Raw genomic sequence first — 24,212 nt, 5'->3', positions numbered from 1 at the left:
TACATTTAACATAAGGATGTAAGACCATTAAACAATGATATAGTGTGAGAAATGTGATATGCCTTGTACGATGCACAGACCTCCTGTTTATTCCATATCATTAACTGATCAACAATTTATGTGTGAAAGGAACCAATGAGACTCGCTAGATAGGCAGTTAGTGTCATTCAACATCTACCCCATGCAAATGAGACAGGAGGATGTTGCTTGACCTTGTGGTTCCTCCAGGGGCGTCCTCCTAACACGGTGTGGTTAGCCATCACAGAGATTCTGGTCTGGTCACACCACTTACCTATGATTGTACTATGGTCCTTTCTACCATCATTCATCTTGCTGTCACACAAAAACATGAGTGCCCCACTTGCACACTGAGAACTACAGTACCTCAATTATGGTTGTAGTGGCTCCACTCACACACAACACAAATACCTATGAAACATAACTTTCGTCTTAGACACTTACAGAGTGTTCCCTGAGTAGGTAAACTATCTCTAATTCCTACACTATGATGTTATTTTTATTCGTAATGTTTCACTAACCACTGACACTTTCCAGTTTGAACACTGATCTGCCCTTGGATATCTATCTCTTTATTACATTTTTATAATAATACTGGAGCCTCCATTTGATGCTTATGAACACATGTCCTACATTACTCGTCGCCATCGTGCAAAAGGGGATCTCAGACATTATCTACATCCTCCATTGAATTAAATATGGCATTCAGCAGCACAGAATCACATTTATCGAGCAGTTTCTAGCTGCTGCACCTGACACCACACGAATTTTAGCCTTGTTCACTCCTTCAAGAAGAAATATGAATAATGAAGCCTTTTCCCAATGTGGCCACCACCAATGTTATTACATACGCTCATACTCTAATTAAATACTCACTAACCCACAATGTTGTGTACTTGTCCCTCCAGTGATGTGTTTCACCTGCCAGTTAGGCTCTGCTATTTTGATGAGATGAATGCAAACTCATCTGATGACCACCATTCCATTTACGGAAAGCTTTAGAATGCTTCGTGCAATCTGTTCAACTGCCCTGTGCTTCCCCATCTGTAACTAACCAAAAGAGCAGTGTATCTGGATATGCATACATTACTGATACAGGTTACTTTTTGACCCTTTCATTTCCGCTGATATGTACCACATTATACAATCACGTGTAGTACACTATAAATAGTTATACAGTTGGACACACCACAGCTCCTTACACATTTACAAAGTCAATGTAGTACTTGTCAGCAATGCATCACTGGAAAAAAAATTTAAATTCTTTGCCTCTTTTAACTTAATTATTTACCTCATGTATCTATAAGCGTTTCCGCACATTTCACATTCCTTTACCACCTTCAGCTTTGTCATACTTTTATAGCAGTAGATCAAAATTCTATGGCTTCATGACACAAATCTTGTATGGCAGCAGCACACTCACTTCGATTCCTACCGCTCGTAAGTTCATTACACCTTGATAGGCTGATGAGATGACGAAAAAACGTCTGATTCATCTAGCAACAAGGTCTTGCCCTTCCTTTTGCTTCCCTTTATGATTAAATGTCAGTTGCAGTAATTCTAGTGCATGATGTCACCTCTTTTCCTGTTAATGTATTTCTGTTTTCCACTTCATACTGTCATGTTCTGCCATCTTTTATCACCTAATTTAATTAGGACTGGCATGGACCAGTTAGGTCCCTCAACAGTCACAAGACTACAATCATTTTCAAAAACTGACTATTGTGAACGACTGTTTTCAGTTCATTACATAGGCTACCCTGTGTGGTGCACAACATGCAAGTTTGCTTGAGACATCATAAGCTTGGACAGTTGATCATGGTTCCCTTCCTTGTTCACCTCCAATCCTTACGGCACCATCTGTTATATTTTAATACATTATAATTATAAATGTAACCTATACTCTCAACCTTACCTTCGTTACAGATAATTGATGCTGGTTTGGACATTTTCCTAACAGCTAGGCCCTCTATTCTTTCCCATAGCTCATCAAGGAAGTTATCACTACTGGGTAGGTCTACTGGCTCCCATTTTGACATGCTTGTCCTAAATCTAACATCTCCATATTCATGCCAGTTTACATAATGGACACTTCCGAAATTCAGTTTCATTCTCATTAGATTGTCAGAAAAATGGGAAAGAAACTCACATTTGGTTTCCCAACAAAGTGAAGAATTAGCACAACTACAGTAAATCATACACATTAGCGAACTGCTGATCTAATCCTGCAATATGCCAGGCTATAACGTCATCTGTTCTTTCTAAGAGCATGCCAAAAACAATTGGCTATGAATTTAGTCCTCTCAACATTCAGCCATACTCAGCATAAATCATCACTATTTTTTCGAAACAATAATAAACTTTTAAACTTGTGCAAAGTTTCAAGACAACTAGCACCTGTGAACACACTATAAATACTGCTGATCAATCATCTTGACTGCGAAGCCATCGAACCTTGGTACCATGTTGAAATTGCCTCTACATGAGTGGTAACTCTTGCAATATGCAAGCAGAAACGACCCGACAGTGTGTACTGCCATGTCTGTCTTTTCACACTGATTTAATTCTCATTCACTGCATTACAGACACTGTTCATCCTGTGAACAACCAGTCACAGTACCATTTCACAATGTTAAGCGAGTTTGCTTTAATGGAAGTGCAGCTGTTCTGAAAACAAATTTGGTACCCCTGATCAGATTGATGCCGATTGCTGTTATAAAGTTCCCCAGCGAGCTTCGTTCTTTGTTACGCAGTATCGTGAAATGCTAGTATGCTGGCATGTGCAGCTCAGTCACGTGGAAGTCAACCTTTTGGCTACCAACTGACAATCCATAATATAGCCACTGTGCTAATAATGCAATATTACCAGCGTGACGTAATAACTGTACACAGGGAATGTGTAAACTGACTGAAACTTTGGAAGTAACCAAAGCCTTAGAGATCTTGTTGTATAACACCCATGCAACAGTTGCATGTTAACACCCTGCACACTACCATTCAGCCAAGACTGCAACAGAGACTTAGCCCTAACTTAGTGCCAGCTGAAAGATGATGTCCCAAAGATGATAAATCCATAACCTTATGAAAAGGTGTAATACATCTATACTTCATCACAGATCATGGCGGCCAGAGGCTTGCCTGCTCCGTAAAGCTGGTCATGTGGCAATGTGTGGCATATCTAATGACAGAAAACAATGATGCAGCAGCCATACATGTTTTTGAACACACAATTCAATGTACATTTTTGAACATAGGGCTCCACAACATACAGTCACTGTATGTTTCCATACCGATCCACCAAAACGTTCAATTGCAACTGCAGTGGGCAAGGGATCATTGATGCTGGAATGAAGGTCAATGCAAATGTCAACTGTCAGGATGGGTGACATTTCCTGTTACACTAGATCAGTTGTCACATCCAGATATGCTATCATTTAGGTGAATGATACCAGATGGAGGGCCAATTGCGCTATGCGACAGTCACTTGGGCTCCTTTGGGACATCTGGTAGTAATCGAAAGCATCATGGCAGTTGCAGACTATGTGACCTATGTTGCAACTGATAGATTCGTTCATGCCTGATGTGCTCTCCCATGGTGAAGGCATCTTTCAGCAGGGTAACTGTCCATGTCACATGTGCAGAACGACTCCACAGTGGTCTGAGTAGCATGGTAACTAACACTGATGTCTCGACCACTCCATTTAGCTGATCAGAACGTGTGGAATACAACTGGTGCAACATACATCCAGAAATGTGTAAAAGACATGTCAAATCCATATCATGTAGAATTGTCATTGTATTGTGTTCCACAGGTGGACAAACATGCTATTAAGCAGGTTGCTATATCTTTTGTTACGTTTACTAATGCAGGATTAGTACTAACAGAACATAAATGTACACACTATTAACCCATCAGTGCCGTGTGTTGCCATAATGCAATGTTTGTAACACTTTTTTAAAATCGTTGATTCCACAACATCAACGAAGCGAGAGTGTTGGCAGCACTGGATTCCGTTCCACAAGACTGTATAGATAACTACAATGCAACAGTTTTAACAATACATTTAAGTTCTGCAGCGTAAGCAGTGTTGGAAGTCGTTGTTTGCTGTACGACGAAGAAAAATGGAGTATAAGTTCGAGTAAGTATGTTTTACACAGTAAGTTACGATATAAAATTTGGTTTTTTAGTATGGTTGTGCTTTAAATACTCAAATATATATTCTTGGGAGGTTACTGCTTGCTGTGGAATAAATTACGTTCATTTAGTCCGTTTGAAAGTCGGTGTTGCCATATGGCAACACTAGGCGCCTGTACTCAGTAAAAGGACGATTTTTTTGTTGTTTTGTTTTACAAGAGGTTTCTCGCTTGCTGAGGCGCTGGAGATTCTTTATAATGACGATATTGAAGGTGATGTGTTTCTTAAGCCCCTAGATCCGAATGTAGACACGGATGAAGATTCGGGAGATGAACATGTTGGCGGGTAAGTATGCCTATCATTGGTTTGTAATTGTTTGTATACTGATGCCGACTTTACTGTGATTTGATATTTCATTTCTTATTTTTACAGATTATTAGACAACCTGTCCTCTCGTCAACTACGAGCTAATGCTGAAATAAGGATGCCAAATAACGAAAGGATTGGTGTTGAATGTGAACACTGTAATCCGCCAGCACCATTAATGCGTACTGCACAAGATCCAATTGAACCTGAAACAGCTACACAACGTCCAAATATACCAGAGCCATCTGTATCTGAGGTAAGATCTACCTTATTATCGGACAATATCGTGATCTGGGCTTCTGAAAAAGATACGTGTGGGAGGCAGTGGGAGAAAGGAGCTGACTTCGACAGTCAAATTACCTTTACATTTCCAAAACCTGACTACTCAAGCTATGGAAACATGTCGATCATTGACCTATTAGAACTTTCCATTGGCCAGGAATTTATTGAGCATTTACTGAAAGAAACAAAGCTTTATGCACTATTTCTCAATTGTCAGGACCCAAAAATTACAGCAGACGAAATATCGTGTTTAATCTCTATTTTGTATCTCAGTGGCTACAATAAGTTACCTTCTAAAAGAAATTATTGGGACTCAAAAGATTACATGAAAAACTTGGTTGTGTCTCAGTCTATGAGAAGAGACAGATTTCTATAAATATGCAGGTTTCTGCACTGTGCAGATAACACTAAGATCCATGGAAATGACAGGCATGGAAAATTCGTCCAGTTATGGAGATGTTGAAGAAGTGCTGCATTGAGAGTTTTGTACCTGAAGAACACCTGTCATATGACGAATTATATGGTGAAGTACTACGGCCACCATGGATGCAACCAGTTCATTCGTGGTAAGCCAGTTAGATTCAGCTATAAAATATGGAGCCTAAATACTAAAGATGGATATTTGGTGAATTATGAACCGTATCAGGGAAAAGTTCGTAAGGGAAAAGCAATCTATGAGCAGCTGTTTGGCAAGTCGGCAAGTCCCTTACTTGTTTTATTGGATGAAATTCCTGAAGTGAACAGAAAAATTTGCTACAACTTCTACATGAACAATCTATTTACAGGGGTATCTCTATTTTCATTTCTCAAGTACTGTGGATACTCTGCCATTGGTACCATAAGAGAAAACAGACTTCCTAAGGAATGTATACTGGAAAACAAAAAATTATTTTCCAAGAAAGATTGGGGATATTTTGAGACAGCAATAGAGAAGAGTGATGGATTATTGTATGTGCAGTGGTTGGACAACTCAGTTGTCACAATGATCTCTTCTTCATGTGGCGCACAAGAAGTTGGCCAAGTCAAGAGATTCTCACAACTAAAAAAGCGAAATATAATGATTCCCAGACCAAAACTGGTAGCCAAATCTAGTACGTATATGGGAGGTACTGATCAGATGGATCAGAATCTAGCATGCTATCACATTGCAATAAGAAGCAAGAAATGGTACTGGTGTCTCTTTACATGGATGTTAGATGTCGCCATACAAAACAGCTGGATTTTGTATAATCAAGCAAGAAACCAAACCATTTCTCAGCTTGATTTCAAGACAGACATAGCAACAGTGTACTTGCAAAGACACCAAGCTTTACCAAAAGGAGCCGGGAGTCCATCTGCATCAAGGGCATGTTCCGACAGCTGCATATCAGGTTCAATTAGATTTGATAAGACTGACCACCTCGTCCAGCACACAGAAGGAAAGAATAAGGAGAGGTGTGCACACAAGGACTGTAAACCTATTGTGAGAACAATGTGTTCAAAGTGTAATGTGGGATTGTGTATTGACTGTTTTATTCCATTTCATGTAAAATAACGCTGAGTTCAGAGTTTGATGTTTGATTCTTAATTGTACTGTGCTATAAAGTATCAATTGTATGATGAAGACTGAAAAATAAATTTGCACAAAACTTGTATATATAATAAGAAATTTCAATAACCTACTTATTTTAGTTGAAGTTGTAATCCATATAAAATTAGGTAGTGAAAGCACCTAGTGTTGCCATATGGCAACATCAAATATCTTGCTAATGGCGGTAATGACTTTCGTCAAAACAACTCTGTTGTGTAATTTATGACTTTTACAGACATAATAACGCAATTTTTTTAAAAAAAACACGAAAAAATTAATTCCGGTGCTAATGGGTTAAAGACATATAATAGCATATCTCTTAAGGAAAAATACCTGAGTAAAATAATTGCCATAATCATGGGTCTCCAGTGTTGAGTTTACGAGCCTCAGTGAAGGAAGTGTCATGAATATATTTTTGCTGTCACTTTCTCAAATGCAGAGTTACAAGTACTACATAATGACTTTGTTTGGAATAATAAGCAGCAAGTCATCACATTTCCTTGGCCTTATACTGAATATTGCGTGGGAATTATAACTATTGACAGTGTTAACGACAAAAACACATTTGATTCATGTTTCTGGAGTATTTAGTAATACAATTTCTTAACATCTCAAGCTGCAAATAGGGATTTTTATTTTTCAAATTATCTGTTACCTCAATGGAGTACACATTATTGCACTTTTTTCACAATTCTAACATACTTTAATGTTATTTCACAGGCATTACAATTTATTGTCCCCCTACTACGTTCATTATTTTATAGGCCTTGAGGGCACCAACCAGGAAAATCTATGTGCATAAACTAACAATTACTTGTAGTTACCTTCTGATGTGAAGTAATGCATGTGTCTTGAAAGTACCCAACTGAGTGAAACTTTTCTCACAGATGTCACATTTGTGAGGTCCCCTTCCCATGTGGACTAATGCATGTGTCTTGAGATCACCTGATCTAGCAAATGATTTGCCACAAATTTCACATTTGTGAGGTCTTTTCTAGGTGTGTATGAATGCTTGTTTCTTGAGATCGCCTGACTCTGCAAAATATTTCCCACAAATCTCACATTTGTGAAGTTTATTTCCAGTGTGAATTGTTACATGCCTCTTGAGAGTGCCTGACCTAGCAAAGGATTTCCCACAAATCACACATTTGTGAGGTTTCTTTCCAGTGCGAATTAATGTTTGTCTGTTGAGATAGCTTGACGTAGCAACAGATTACCCACAAATCTCACAGTTGTGAGGTTCCTTTCCAGTGTGAATTAATACATGCCTCTTGAGATTCCCTGACCTAGCAAAAGATTTCACACATTTCACACATTTGTGAGGTTTCTTTCCAGTGTGAATTAGTACATGATTCGTGAGATAACCTGATGTAGCAAAACATTTCCCACAAATCTCACATTTGTAGGGTTTCTTTGCAGTGTGAATTAATACATGAGTCTTGAGATAACCTGATGTAGCAAAACATTTCCCACAAATCTGACATTTGTAGGGTTTCTTTCCAGTGTGAAATAATACATGAGTCTTGAGATAACCTGATGTAGTAAAACATTTTCCACAAATCTCACATTTGTGAGGTTTCTTTCCAGTGTGAATTAATACATGAGTCTTGAGACAACCTGATGTAGCAAAACATTTTGCACAAATCGCACATTTGTGAGCTTTCTTTCCAGTGTGAATTAATACATGAGTCTTGAGATAACCTGATGTAGCAAAACATTTCCCACAAATCTCACATTTGTAGGGTTTCTTTCCAGTGTGAATTAATACATGAGTCCTGAGATAACCTGATGTAGTAAAACATTTTCCACAAATCTCACATTTGTGAGGTTTCTTTCCACTGTGAATTAATACATGAGTCTTGAGACAACCTGATGTAGCAAAACATTTTGCACAAATCTCACATTTGTGAGGCTTCGTTCCAGTGTGAACTAATACATGAGTCTTGAGACAATCTGATCTAGCAAAACATTTTCCACAAATCTCACATTTGTGCGGTTTGTTTCCAGTGTGAATTAATGTATGCTTCTTGAGACTGCCTAACAAAGTAAAAGATTTCCCACAAATCTCACATTTGTGAAGTTTCATTCCAGTGTGAATTAATAAATGTGTCTTCATATCGCCTGACCTAGCAAACCATTTGGCACAAATACCACATTTGTTGGTTCTGTTTGTAATATGTAGATCAGCCTGGGTACTGACATTAACAGCTGTAGATAAAATTCCATAAGCACTTGTTGCAACATTTGTCATGTGTGTGTTACACCTGTCATTAGAGGCCTTCTTTGAAGTATTCCACGTTTCCTTATATGAAGACTGTTCAATGTGTTGTGTAACAGAAACTTCTGGCTCACTATCCAAGAAGATACTGCTTTGATGCTCATCACTATAGTCATATTTTTCATGGTGGCCAGCAGTTAAGACATGATAATTCTCTCTCATTCTCAAATGTGTTTTCAAACTAAGCTTACTGTGAAATACCTCACCACACCACTTACAAACATACAAAGGTGGTTGCATACCATCAATGTGCGTAAACACATGCATTATGAGTCTGTATTTTGAAGGAAAGTTTTGTTGGCAGAAATCACAGCTATATAGATGTAATTCCTTTTCCCTCTTACTACAGTCATATTGGGTGGCTACTGAGTATTCCTTATCAATAATCACATTTTCTGTACCAAACTCATGTGTTGACTTCTCCTCGTCTATCACCGAATCATCCTGGACGAGCCCATGGTGACAAATTTCTTCACATGATAAGCCACAGCTCCCACCAGTAGTCTGAGTCAATCTGAAGAGTGAGGAATAGAATGTTAAATGTTGATATATATACAACAAAGAAATAATATTTGAGTGTCCATAAATCCAGTACTATAGACCACAAGTCATAAAAGTGCATAAGAAATTGCATATTTAGTAACTGTTAATGATTTAACATTATTATATTCCTCCAGAAGGAAAGAACTGATGAGGTAAAAGTGGTTTAAACCGAAATTAACCACAGGAAATTCAATAATGATGAATCTGAGTCACTGCTGATTTCATTTGAAATTTTAAATGAGAGTTAAAATAATTCACTTTCATGTGTTACAATCTTTTCAAAATACAGTACTACAAGTTAACAGTTTACACCAATTTATTAAATGTATCAAAAAAATTCTTACATTCAAGGTATTTAAGATTTAATTAAGAGAAATAATTTTTAAATGTTCTTCTCCCATTACCTTTTTTTGTTTCGCAAACACTTTCACCTTTGGAAATGATATATTTATTTCACCTAATTAACAGATTGTTTTTGTTTGATTCCCAATGAGTAAAGAACTAGTGCAAGCTTCAACATTTTGTTAGGTATCTAGAATGGATGTTAGTCACGTGAATAATGATGGTTCATGAACAAGAATCAATGTCACATCAATCAAGGGAAAAATCTGCATACTGATGAATGAATGTAAATGACACACTTGCAGATGGTATTAATCTAAGACTGTGTTTTTGGCACTGCAACTTGTATGAAGCCTTGCACAAATGGAAATACTGTCTGAAAAGATGGAAATAGTTGTAAATTTTCCAGTATATTTGCACTGAGCCTTTTTGAAAATTTTTACATCTTCCTAACATCTGGTCATCGGGCATTGCAGAACACCATTGACTAAAGGGCACACATATAAATGGCCACTTCATCTCCCATTAGACACTGCTAGCTGACACCACATATTGTGTGGCAGTGGTAACAGTTGATGCAAGAGCTACCCCTGTATTATCTGGGTCCCATTATTCCACCTGCAGTTAAACCCTTTCCCACAGAACAGAACTGTGATGCTTTTCAGGTCCCCAGTATGTGCATCATGTTTGACATGAAATAGTATCAACTACTGACGGCATGCATACCCAGTGTTATCTTTTGCTCTGCAACTTTTGACTTTTTTTCATTTTGTTGGGGATATAGTTTTGCGTGGCATGGTATCTGGTAAATTTCGAGTGTTTTTAAACTCTTAATTAGGATCACACGACTTTTTTAAAGTAACTGGTATCAGATTCTAGAAGTTGACAACTGTATCATTAGATATTGTAGCTTTTTTTAACTCAATTAGGTACAACATGCATTTTCATACATATGGAAGTAAAGTAACTGAACGTTAATAATTAAGAAAGAAATCAAAAATATGCAAGTAAGGTTTCAGACAAATAGCTTTCTTTTTCTCAAAGTACTAGATATAAAACTTACAATTGAAATTTTATGCTATGCCAGTGAACCATAAACAAACCAGGATAAGAAAGAGAATTTGCTGAAAACTTCAACAATAAGTAAAGTTTGATGTTAATTATCAATTGTTTTAGAGACCTCCATGTAACCATTGTGTAGGTACTGGGTACTTGTGTCATATCTTTAATATTTACTGCACAACACTTTTTGTGGCAGGCACATTCATAAACTGTTCATGCAGTGACAATGGAAGTGCACATGTATTTTATCAACACACATACTACAGCCTGGACAGTAACAGTGCTGATGGCTCACACCACTGATGGTTAGAAATTTTGGCACTAAAGCTGTTACCTCTACTTTATTCCTTCCGTTGTTCTCTCGATTCTCAAACCAAAGAGCTGTCGTCAAGAACAAAAACCGTTTCTTACATTATATATATTACCGGTACTCTCTATCCAACAACTAGTTGGGTCGGGGGATTAATGGGACTTCACCACCTTTACTCGGTCTTTCGGCTGAGGCTCGTTGTGATGTGACAATGCATATATAGGCTAGTATTGTGATGGGGTCACAACTCCCAAAGACGCCCCCCCCCCCCCCCCCCGCCGGATTTTATACACCCCAACTGTCTGCGTCTAGTGTAATTCATGGGAAAGTGCGAATGTCTGCAAATGTTTGCGAGCTGTGTAACCGAGGTGAAACGTGGGGACCAGCCTGGTATTCACCTATTACGATGAGGAAAACCTCCTAAAAACCCCTTCCAGGCTGGCTGGCACACCGGCCCTTCATCGTTAATCCGCTGTGCGGATTTGATCCAGGGTCGCTGTACCTACCCGAATCCAGGAAGCAGCATATTAGTGCTCTTCGCTACCCTTGTGGGTCGTTTGATACATTGCCATGAAAATGTAACATCTGCTTCCATCTACTAAGGAAATATTGTCAATGCATTTGATGTCAGGGTTGGAGACTGCTGTTAATACAAGCAAGCCTATAAAAAGCTTTTATCTCAGAAACATCAACATCATGCAAAGAAGGTATGTTCTTTTGAACATTTTTGTATTATCAAGATTGTTCCAACACTGTTGAAACCCATCTAAAATTCCTCAAGGGAAAAGTACACCTGATTTGTTGTTCAGTGTCTCGATTTCTACCCATCAAATTACCACTGAGTATCAGGGCAGGAATCTGCAAAGCAGTGTTATATTGTCTAGCACAAACATTGCTTGGGTTGTGCATTTCTCCATTTGAAAGCGTTTCCCCTCCCACAGAAGAAGTAATCATGGCGATATGACTATGTCCTCTGTTATCACCACCACCACCACCACCACCACCACCACCACCACTGCCACCACCAAGGCCCTGTTGTGAATTTGTATCACCAAGTTTACAGTCTATTTTTTTTTACACAGTCCATTGTAGCCAATGTCACGAATGATGATGATGATGATGATGATAATGTTGATGATGATGATGATGATGATGACAACACAAACACCCAGTCACCAGGCAGAGAAAGTCCCCAACCTGGCCACGAATCGAACCCGGGACCCCATGATCCAGAAGCAGCATTGCTAGCTACTAGACCATGATCTGCAGACAGAACTCATGGAGAATAACAAGTCCATTCAGGCAGGTTTTAATGATTAGAGAGATGTGGCACACACTGCATATTGTAAAAGACACTAACAGAAGACATGATACTATTACACTGTAATAACAACAATACACACATGCTATTGATAAAAACCTCTGCTGAGTAGCAATCATAGAATGATTGTGGTATCTCTGCAAGACGTCATAGCAACTTTATTATGAATTTATTGAGGGGGAAATTGTCTGATGTTTGGGTGCTGCAGTGTGCGCTCTATACTTAGTAGGATGCTGTAACATTGTAATGTGAGAAAAGAGGAGAAACGATCAGAGCGATGATAATGGTGGTTCTGGTACATTTATTAGGATATGATCAGAAGTTACGTGTTCAAAATGGTCCACTGACTCTGCAACATGTTGTATCCATGACATGACATGGTCAACAGTTGCCTACAGCATATTCAGTGTAATCAGATTGAGTGTCATCATATGATATCTTTCTGATCAGGAATATCTGGATACATCCCCAATAAATCTTTCAAATATCCCACCATGCACATGTCGCATGAACTTAGGTCGGGGGATCTCTAAGGCCACATATCTTTAAACTGCCTAGATATAATGCGGGTGATACCAAAGATTTCATGAAACCAATAGTTCACTCGACAACTGCCATATCATGCCACCCCATCTCACATCAAAATAATGGTGCAGACACTTGTGGTCTTGAAATGCTTGAATCACGTTACATAACAAGGTCCTTATAAAGTTCAGATGTCTCTGTACACCTAAGAGGTGCTTGACCTGTCACCTACAAGGAACAGCGACTCAGAATGAAGGGGCTTGTGAAATCACACCACACTGTCACATAAGCTGAATGCAGTGGATGTTCCTGCCCAAGATTTGGGAGGACAACCCCATATGTGACAGTTCTGTGCATTCATGGCCCCATGCAGAGTAAAATATGCCTTGTACTTCCAAAGAATATTCCCCAGCCAAAAATTACTCTTTTCCAGGCATGCCAAAAATAAAGACAAAGTCACAGCATTGTGGCCTACCCTGGGGCTTCTTTAGCAGCAAATTCTGAGCCTTATAGAGATATTAGTGTGAAATGTGCCACAAAATCTTTTGAACTGTTGACTGGGGGAGGCACAGTAAGAGGCAGTGTGTGAGAGTGTGAGTGTGAGTGAGACAGAGAGAGAGAGAGAGAGAGAGAGAGAGAGAGAGAGAGAGAGAGAGAGATCCTGTGACAACTCTAACACTTAATGCAGAATTTGAGGTATCTGCTGCATGGTCAGCTAAAAGTAACTTGAATGAGCGCTATGGGAATCTGCTGCACCACTAAATTCACCTATTTCTTCAAATTTCTTGATTGTATTCTTCACCATATTTATTGACATGGAGCTCTTCTCAGCCATTTATATCAATGATATTCTTGCAATGCAGTGCTGCTGTTCTGATAAAACAACTGTACCACCCATGCAAGGTGTCTCTTCTCAATAGGCATTTCATTTCATATGGAAACCTTAAACCTTTTTAACTGGGTGTATGTCCAGAAAAGAAAAATTCTCAGATTTCCCAGTTAGAAACGTGCTTTCCAGGATGAAAAACGTTTTAGTGGGTGGAAGTACATTTTTCCATCTTGAAAGATATCGTTACCCTAGGAGCTGTAAACCTCATCAATCCCTTGAATGGTTATGGGTTTATAAGAATGTATAGAAGTTTCTGGCAGTTTAGGAATCTGAACCTAGCAAAAATCAAAGCATTTATGAAAGATATTTGATGTGTGGCAACATGTCCACTACATATTTTCGTATGACGAAAGTATGAACACGAATTCCAACAATTACATCACAGTAGCTTCTAAAGCACTAAAAGATTGTGACGTGCTTTTGTGGGCTAAGAATAGCTTGTGTCACATGATCTCGCCAGCCGATGACAGCAGATATTCAGCGCATAGGAAATGTGATGTCAGCCAATAACAAAATGAATGTTAAGCTGTGCAAACACACAAGCGGAAGCAGTTAATTGTTTAAATTACTATACATCAGTACAACTACAAGGAAAGTTCAGTTTTCATATATAATATTGACTTTCTAACAGTTTTTGCTGTTTTTCTGAGGGCACCAATTTCAATTTTAGCAGCTTTATATTTCTGACAAGTACGATTATAAATTTCACTGATGTGCACCAGACACTTCGTGGGTTACGTGGTTGGATATGTGTTCTGTAGAGCACTTCGACTTCTCCCATAGTAAAGCCAGTTACATGTGAAATCACTCGAGAACTTCGCTCTTGTTTTTGAAAGGCAACTATATTTTTTGCCAGCATTATTGTATAATCTGTCATCAATGAGGAAAGTATAATAATTATGAAAGACTAAACTCGAAACTTCGTAATTTTTTGTATTACCTTTTCAACATATAGCAAATGCAAGTGTGCCACCAAAATTTAAAATATAAGGCATAAATGGCTTGTCCTCTGGGCCCAAAATTTTTTCACATTTGCTGGTGGTCAGCGTTAAGTCTTGAATGTGAATATAATGCTCCATGATTTAAGAAAATCATCACACATTCTGACATGCATGATCATCTTGCATAAAAGGAAATTTACTTTGAAAGTAATGCTTCTGAAACCAACATTCGAGATATTTCACCACGTCCTGTTAGAAATGTAACCAGTTGTGACTTCACTCATCAAAATGTGCCCAGGAATGAGATATATTGAAAGAAGTTCATTGTTAGAAAATATTGTAGAATCTTTAACAGCACTGTTGGCAGATGCCTGTGTGTGCACTTATTCTGTTTATGTGAATGGCACATTTTCTTTGCAATCAAAGATTTATTTCGGTGATATTTCCTCTTTTGCGTTTTATTGCTGCAGTATTATTCTGCAGTGGCGAGCTAAACTACTTTTTTTTAATTAGTGTATCAGTTCCTAGCAATCAAAATTACAAAAATTTAACTGAAAAACAAAATTAAAAATTCCTACAATTCTGAAAAATCCCTCATCCGGTTCTGAACAGATCTCAGTCCTTTTGTGTGGCTATATTAAAGACAAGGTGTACAACAGTAATCCCAAACCACTGCTGAGTTGAAAAGCGACATTCAGGTGGTCATCGACGACAATGATGTTCTGACACTTCAGTGGGTATAGCAGAATTTTGCTATTTGGCTGAGCTACATCATCGCCAATGATGGCAGGCATATCGAACATGTCATAACCTAAATCCCAATATCTGTGGTGAAGTTTACATGTTGAATAAAGTGTGTGACCGCTGTAGTTTGTAACTAATTTACGATTTTTTCACATACTTCAATAATTATCACCTTGTATGTTTGCTAAGTGACAGACTGGGTACTGGGCTACATATCCCTCACTGCTACCTGTGTTTTGACTAAGTAATTCAATTACATATGTTTGTGTGGCTTTCTGCCCAACTTGAAAGTGAGGTTATTACTTCCTTTGCCATAATGCATAGGAAGTTGAAATCACTGTTAATGTTCACCATCCTTAACACACAGTAGCACTCCTTCACTCTCTCATTCTTTCATGAAAACAATTTGTGGTCAAGAGAAAATTTAAGGGACCACTGATTGAAGCTTTCCACTTTTGATGAGGTTTGTCTACTGGAGAGTGTATATCATCCATGTACACACACTTTAGAACCATTTACTCTAAATGTCTGATTAAATATATTTACTTTGTGATTGATCAAAATGTTTGCAGATAATCACTTTATCGGTTAGTAGTATTAACTGCTCAGTATGTTACAAATTGTTTCAATGAATTAAAAATTGTAGTTTAAGAATAAAACAATGAAATGGCTTTTCATCCAAATTTCCAAATCGGCAGGTTAATGTGTAATATCATGTCCTACTGATTTCTGTACTCTGTCGTCAAAAAGTATATGCCTGTCTGGTACCCATGTAGGTGCATTTCTTATACACCTGCTGCCAAATAGGACAAGTTACACAGCATAGAGGTCTAGTGAATCCCTTTTAGATACTGCTCAGAAGACTGAAACTTTCATGATCTACAGATGGCAAGTGCTGACTATCTACTTGAGGGTCCTCTAAACACAACTAATAAGACCATTACAAACTTAATTGATCACACACTGCTCAAATGTAACATTGACACACAGGTGGTCAGTGCATTCTGGCAATCATAGTGTACATAATAGAGTGATACCTTTTGAACCGAGGCAGAAAGTCAATCAGTATTTTCTTGGATTCTTTGACACAGGTAAACCACATGCTGACCAAACTTTCAACATGATTTTGTTTACAGCTGGTAAGATACAAATTACGATAACTATAGAGTTATGTACAGTCCTTGCCTGGTTTGATGATATTACACGACATTAATACATGTACCACAGATCCCGAATATGTCACTTTGCAATGTGGAACTTTTAAGTTTAACATTAGATTTCTTTACACAATATATATATATATTTTTTAAAAATTACTATTTCATATTTAAACATTTATCTACTGAGTAGACGATGTCCTCATTCATAAATACTATTGATTTGTTTTTAGAAGCTGGTTGGCTATCTGTCTGACTGTTAATTCTACCTGGTAGACGAACAAAGATTTTTCTGGCTGCGCATTTCATCTCTTTCTGTGCCAAAATCAGATTTAGTCACTGCTCTTTGCTATTATCTTTGAACTGTGATTCTTGTATTGTGAAGGTACTGCAAACCTCCCTAGTCCCTTAAATAAGTGTCTGCAAGGTGATCTTCAGTGCTTCCCGACTATTATTCTGATTACAGGCTTTTGTGCAATGAATACTTTTCTCTAAATGATGTGACCCTAAAACTTCAAGCTATATTAAAGCAGTGAATGGAAATATGCATTTTAAGTTAATTTATTGATTTTTTTTGGCACCAAAATTTGCAATAACCCTAATTGCGTAAGATGCTGAACTGACGTGTTTCATAAGTTCATGATGTGCGTCTTCAAATTAATTTTTTATCAATGCACACACACCCAGAAATTTCAAATATTCTGCTTAGCAACAGATTCCTGTTCAAAATCTATACTTATCAATGGTATTCTGCCATTTACTGCACAGAACAGTGTACACTGTGTTTTCTCAAAACCATCTGCAGACAACCACTTAATTTCCTGAAAGATATAATTCACAGTTTCCTCAGCTAATTCATATTCCTTTGGTGTGATTACTGCATCATCAGAAAAAGAACTAGCTTTGCATCTTCATGAATGTGGAGTGCCAGGTCATGAACATATATTAAGAAAAATATGAGGAACAAACGTGAACTCTGTGGGACACCATTCTTCATACCTCCTCAGTTAGAGGATGTAGTGTTATCAAAGCAACAGTACCATTTCCGCTCGTTTACATGACCGCGACGCAGCCATACCTGGATCGACACTAATAGACCAAAAGATTTACTGACTTTAAAAGAAAAGCAATACTACACAATAACAAAAATGATTCAGAAATGAAAGGAGAATGGTAGTGTTCCTCCCTGCCTCAATGCTGTGTTGGGTCCATCAGCATGATCGTAGGTTCTGGAGATAAACTGATACAAAATTATTAACATTAAAGTAAGGAGGAGATGGAGATACTTATGGATAATTTGGCTATATAAGCACACGTTTTCAATGCTACATACGTTTTAATATTGAGTTACAATGGCTGGTGCGTATTAACAACAGCTTTGTACATAACAGGCATTACTTCATATTCATGTCCTCTCGATGTACCCTGTTCGTAATTAATTACGTAAAACTACATGTTGTCTGATTGAAAAGACAATTAGGACATTTAAAGAGTATTTTACACAAATTTTAAAATTTTTGCAGAACACAGGAAGTCTGCCTTTCATGGAATAGAAACAGTAAAAGGTGAATCGCTCAAGGCTTCATTTGTCTTGAAATAACAGAATTCTTTTTTTATATCATTAATCGATAAGTGTACTTAGAGATTTACGACCGCCGGGTGAGAGCGGCAAAGATAAAGAATAATAGACTCTGCCACTGCTATGTGACAGTTGATTTCTTCTACATTACAATTTTTTGATAACTTCAGGCCATCAGGCATTTACCATTGAGCGTATACTAATGTTTGTAGGCCGAAAATTACTAATATTACAAGGACTGCTAACTTTAGCTCACTATCTCTACTGTTAACTTCAACCTTCTGCATTCTTCCACTTAAATAAGATTCAAACCGTTTGTGCATGTCCTGCTCACAACAGGCTTTTAGTACTCCGTTGGAAGTGCCATCAGTTACATGCATGCTTTTACATTGAGTGAATTTATTATTTTCCTAATTTCAGGTCGAGAGGTGGTTTGAATTTCCATTTTATCAATTTGCATAGGTATTCCTTCTTCCACGTACAACCTTGAATTTCCTAATAAACAGTTGTATCCTAATTTCTCTACAACATTTTATAAAATGATTATTAAAATTACTTCTGATTTTTGATAAACTTTTCATTGAGTTTGATAGGAATAAAACCTTTCTGTGATTTCCACTGTCGTGTTTCCTTTCTAGCAATATCCCAAATTGTTTTAATTTTATCATCAGAGGTGCTCATCCGAGACATGGTGCACACACTTCTTGGCTTTTCAATAACTTTTCCTAATACAGTGCAACAGTTTTTTTGTAATATTTGGCTCTTACTCGATAATTACTCCTGGCTGTAAAATAAATTTCGATTTTCTGTATACAACATATTATTATCTCTTTAATAAGTCACAGCTTTTTAGATTGTTTCTTACAATTACGATTTGTTGTTTCCTTTGGGAAATTATTTTCACATTAAATTTGAAATTAGCATCAGCTTCCCTGTAGATCTCGTCCATTCTGTTTTTAGCTTTACAATTGTTAAATTGAATGCACTATTTTGGAGGACTATTTTGCATTACCTGTATGGAAGTATGTTATATAGTATACCTAGATGTGCATCATGATCATAAGGATCATTCTCAAAAGGGGTAAGTATTTATTTGATTAAATTTACATTCAGTCTATAAAGTATCTTTCTTAGTGCTGCTTTCCTGTACTACCTATGCAGCAAAATCTAAAACTGATGTCAAATTGAAAGAACCAAGAAATACTCCAAGGTAGTTCTATCGGATTTCTTCAGAATATCTACATTGGAAACCCCGGAAACCATAATTTGCTTGTCTGACTGGCAGATGGCACAATAAAGATTCAAAGTATTTCAGAAATCGTTGGAAATATTTGGCTTGGGACCTATACACAGCTAGAACTATAAAGGTTCCTTTTAGTTTAAGCTCACAGGCACATGCATCTGCATGTTGCTCTAAGCAATATGTTTTTTAGTTTCTGAATTTTTCATACTGTCTTTAATTTTAACGTACGAAGTCCCCTCTACTTGCCCACTCCCATCCCTCTTGCCCCTCTGCTCAACTCCCTTTCTCTTCTGCTTTTCTTTCCCCTCCCCTTCCCCTCAATGGTACCTCATCCAACTTCTCTGCACTAAGAGGCAATCTCACAATCTTGCGCTTCAATTCTGGTGCTAAGTTGTGAAGTTCATATCGATTATAAATATGGCAATGACACCTAATCACCTCCAATATCGCCACCTTGGTATATCAGCATTAAATAGAGTTACTCTTCCCTTCCAGCTAATGTGGAATTTCCTCGTCCTTTGTTCTTGAAATAGAAAATTTCCCCTTTGATTCTGTAAATTTAACTGGCATTGTCGACCATCAGAGCGCCCTCATTGAATAGTCTCAATAAAGGTAAACACAAGGATTGAAATACATCACTGTTGAGTTCTTCGTGATAATCATCGATTTTTGGGCATGTTCAGATCATTCTGCATGACAGACAGTAAGTGTGTTTTCTCTGCCATACAGTACTTTCAAACCACCATTGCTTTTTGAAGCTTGTCACATTTTGTTTATTGCACTATTTTGTTTGAGCCACATCTGATCAAAATAAATAATATGGAACGATTATTTCTTTTCCTGATGCTGTGAATTTATCTCAGAAGCAGCAACATTTAATACAGTATCGGATCCTCCATCAGAAACCATCTTTCATCTTTGCATTTGCTGAATGTGTATGCTAAATGTTTCAGCACTCTTCCTCTCAATAATTAGCCCCTGTGAAAGTTATCTTACAATTTAAAACATCACCTTCATTTTGTCTTGTAGGTTCATCGCCATAGTCATGAAATTTCAATATAATACAATGAAGAACATCTTTCTAGAGATCTTCCAAATCCGTTTCCGGACACAGGTTTCCATACACTGCACTTATGTAAATATTCTCAGTAAAGTTCATGGTCAAACACCAGATACTTATGTAGTTGAAGTCTGCAGAGCTGATAAGATTCAGTCTCTTTTTGCTTTGTCCTTAAGGTCATGAAGAAATTCGTTTACCTTATGTAAAAAACTCTTTGCTGGCTCTGTGTGTTTTGGAATCAAGTCATCTTAACTCAGAAATAAAAACAGCAATATTAATAAATGGAAATCACTGCTCTCTTAGCAAACATATGCTACTGTCCAGTAAACACAAGTAAATGATGGACAGTGAGTGTCAAAAAGTCTGCAAAGCCATGGCAACAGCAGCATGAATTAAGCACAGCATTACCGTATGACCTGGTCTGTCTGTTACCCATAGCTCATTATGCTATTTCGAAGGCACCTGTGGTGGAAATGACACTGTGGCAGAAGTATGAGCTTAGAGACATGGACCAAGCAAAACAGGCCCGCAAGATTGCTTGTTGGCATTCAAAATATGGAGGGAAGATGAAAGCTGTGAAAACTGGCATAACCATCTCAACCACCATTTGTTGCTCCTTGATGTAGAAAAGCAGAAACTTTATGCAAGGAAGCAATCTTGTTTCCTTTCACAACTGACATGTGACAAGTTATTTCCAAGCCCAGTGCACATCTTAGTGAAGTGAGAGATGATGTAGGATCATTCTGCAAGGATTTAACAAGGCAGGATCCAGATGTGACAATGGGTGGAACAGGAACCAGTATTGACATGAATCAGGTCTAAAGTATTGAGTATGGCCTGCTACAAATAGGAACTACAACAAATCTTACAAATGCAGGCTTGGTGCCTGCTTTCATGGGGTTACATTTGTCCCAATTGAACAGCATTATCAGGAAGGAGACGGCCACGTGTGGGGGGGGGGGGGGGGCTGCGGGGGAGACGGGCGCGGGCGCGCGCGTTGGGGCTGCGGGGGATACGGGCGACCGCACGCTCGCGGGGGGGCTGGGGGGGAGACGGGCGCGAGACGGGGGCCGGGGGGGAGACGGGCGCGAGTCGGGGGCCGGGGGGGAGACGGGGGGGAGACGGGCGCGAGTCGGGGGGCCGAGGGGGAGACGGGCGCACGTGGGGGGGCCGAGGGGGAGACGGGCGCACGTGGGGGGGCCGAGGGGGAGACGGGCGCACGTGGGGGGGCCGAGGGGGAGACGGGCGCACGTGGGGGGGCCGAGGGGGAGACGGGCGCACGTGGGGGGGCCGAGGGGGAGACGGGCGCACGTGGGGGGGCCGAGGGGGAGACGGGCGCACGTGGGGGGGCCGAGGGGGAGACGGGCGCACGTGGGGGGGCCGAGGGGGAGACGGGCGCACGCGGGGGGGCCGAGGGGGAGACGGGCGCACGCGGGGGGGCCGAGGGGGAGACGGGCGCACGTGGGGGGGCCGAGGGGGAGACGGGCGCACGTGGGGGGGCCGAGGGGGAGACGGGCGCACGTGGGGGGGCCGAGGGGGAGACGGGCGCACGTGGGGGGGCCGAGGGGGAGACGGGCGCACGTGGGGGGGCCGAGGGGGAGACGGGCGCACGTGGGGGGCCGAGGGGGAGACGGGCGCACGTGGGGGGGCCGAGGGGGAGACGGGCGCACGTGGGGGGGGCGAGGGGGAGACGGGCGCACGTGGGGGGGGCCGAGGGGGAGACGGGCGCACGTGGGGGGGCCGAGGGGGAGACGGGTGCACGTGGGGGGGCCGATGGGGAGACGGGTGCACGTGGGGGGGGCCGAGTGGGAGATGGGCGCACGTGGTGGAGACGGGCGCACGTGGGGGAGGCTGAGGGGGAGACGGGCGCACGTGGGGGGGGGGGGGCTGAGGGGGAGACGGGCGAGCTGGTTGGGAGGGGGAGACTAAGTATTAGAACAAAAAAAAAATTGCACTGCTAAGCATTCGATTTTCTGCATTTCCTTAATTTACTTTTTGTCCATGGTACGATGTAATGGGAGTGCTGATGATTAAGATATTGAAGCAATTTGCTGTTGTCGCCATGGTATTCCAGAAAATGTAGTGGGAATACGATTAGAAAATATTTGAAGAGCAACTGCCTTTGAGGAAAGATGACAACGATCTATATTACGTAAGTCTGCAATTCACGATTAAGGGCCTAGCAGAGGTTAATCGAACCATCATTTATAATCTGCTTCTCTAATATTCCACTCGCATTTCATGCAGGGAATACGAACACTTACATGTTTCCATGGGAGCTCTGATTTCTCGTACTTTACTATGATGATAATTTCTTCCTAAGTAGATTGGCACCAATAAAATTTTATCATACTGACAACAAAATCAGTGTTTGAAATTTCACGAAAAATTCTTTCCATAGCGAAAAACGCCGTTTATTTAATTACTACCACACCAGGTCATTTATCATAATCGTAGCACACACTCCCTTATTTCGCGATAGTACAAAACTAGTTGCCCTTCTTTGAAGTCCCATAAAAGACTGCAGTACTCCACAAGAGCACAGACAAGCATAGAGTTAGCCGTTTCTTTAGTAGACCTGTTACGTTTTCTAAGTGGTCTGCCAAGAAATAAGTCTTTGGTTTGCTTTCTCCAGAGCATTATGAATATCAATGTTTCGATTTCATTTATTCGTAATGTAATTCCTATGTATTTAGTTGAGCTCACAGCTTTTATGTTTGTATTATTTATCGTGTGAACGAAATTTAGCACATTCCTTTCAGTACTCATGTGGTTGACCTCATACTTTTCATTATTTAATGTCAATTGCTATTTTTCACATCATATAGATATCTTTATCACTTCACAATTCGTTTTGATCATCTGATGACTTTACAATAACGTAAATGACCGCCTAATCTAAGAGGGCTGCTCAGATTGTCTCCTACATCGTGTATGTACATAAGGGACAAGAGAGGGCCTATAACACTCACTTGGAAAACGTCAGATATTACTTCAATGGCTTTCTATCAGTTATTACGAACTGTGACCTTTCTGGCACAAAATCACGGATCTGTGCACACAACTAGGATGATAGTCCAGGGGCACACAATGTAATTGGAAGTCACTTATGAGGAATTGAGTCAAAAGCCTTCTGAAAATAAAAAATATGGAATCAATATAATGCCATCTGTCCATATGAGTTATTACTTTGCGAGAATAAAGAGCTTGTTGTGTTTCACAAGAATTATGTTTTCCGAATATGTGTTGGCTATTTGTCAACAAATGACGTCTTCCAGGTAATTCATAATGTTCAAACAGATTATGTTTTCGAGTATCCTACTGCAAAGCGATGTTACTGGAATGGGTCTGCATTTCATCGGATTACTCCCATTTCCTTTCTTGGGTTCTGGAGTAATTTGCGCAACTTTCCTGTCTTCGCGTACCGATCTTTCTGCAGATGAAGAGTTGTATATGACTTAAGTATGGAGCTATTGCATCAGCATATTCTAAAAGGAACCTGAATTGTGTACAATTTGGACCAGACGCATTGCCTTTCTTAAGCTGCTCCACTGCATTTAGGATACCAACGCCTGAAGAAGTTACAGGCAGTTATTCTTGATTAGAATTCTGGAATACTTACTTTGTTTTTCTTGTGAAGGGATTTAGGAAAACCGTCTTCAGTAACTCGCTTAAGTAGCATTGTCGTCAATACCTTTAACATTGATATCGCGCCCTGAGGGTATTAATGTACCTTGTCAATTGTATACTTTACATATAAATAGAATTTCTTTGCGTTTTCTACTAGATTTCGAGACAGTGTCGTTCTGGAAATTATTAAAAGCCTCTCTCATTGAAGTTTGCGTTA

At 39.5% G+C, this 24,212-nt stretch overlaps 1 protein-coding gene across 4 annotated transcripts in view; it reads right to left on the bottom strand.

Annotated features, from left to right (window-relative positions):
* Positions 1-7,074: 7,074 nt before the first annotated feature.
* The window catches only part of LOC126426945 (zinc finger protein 737-like), a 92,859-nt gene continuing 75,721 nt past the window's right edge, over positions 7,075-24,212 (bottom strand). For 3 of the 4 annotated variants that reach the window (XM_050089049.1, XM_050089048.1, XM_050089050.1), the window contains one exon: positions 7,075-9,163. In XM_050089049.1, the coding sequence (XP_049945006.1) occupies positions 7,585-9,163 (1,579 nt within the window). In that variant the 3' untranslated portion in view covers positions 7,075-7,584. The remainder of the gene's footprint in view (positions 9,164-24,212) is intronic. The other variant, XM_050089051.1, reaches the window with a different exon arrangement.

The sequence above is a fragment of the Schistocerca serialis genome, chromosome 11 (genome assembly GCF_023864345.2).
Source record: "Schistocerca serialis cubense isolate TAMUIC-IGC-003099 chromosome 11, iqSchSeri2.2, whole genome shotgun sequence".
NCBI classification, from domain to species: Eukaryota; Metazoa; Arthropoda; class Insecta; order Orthoptera; family Acrididae; genus Schistocerca; species Schistocerca serialis.
The sequence above is the reverse complement of the archived record's forward strand: the minus strand, read 5'-3'. Positions and strand labels throughout refer to the sequence as shown.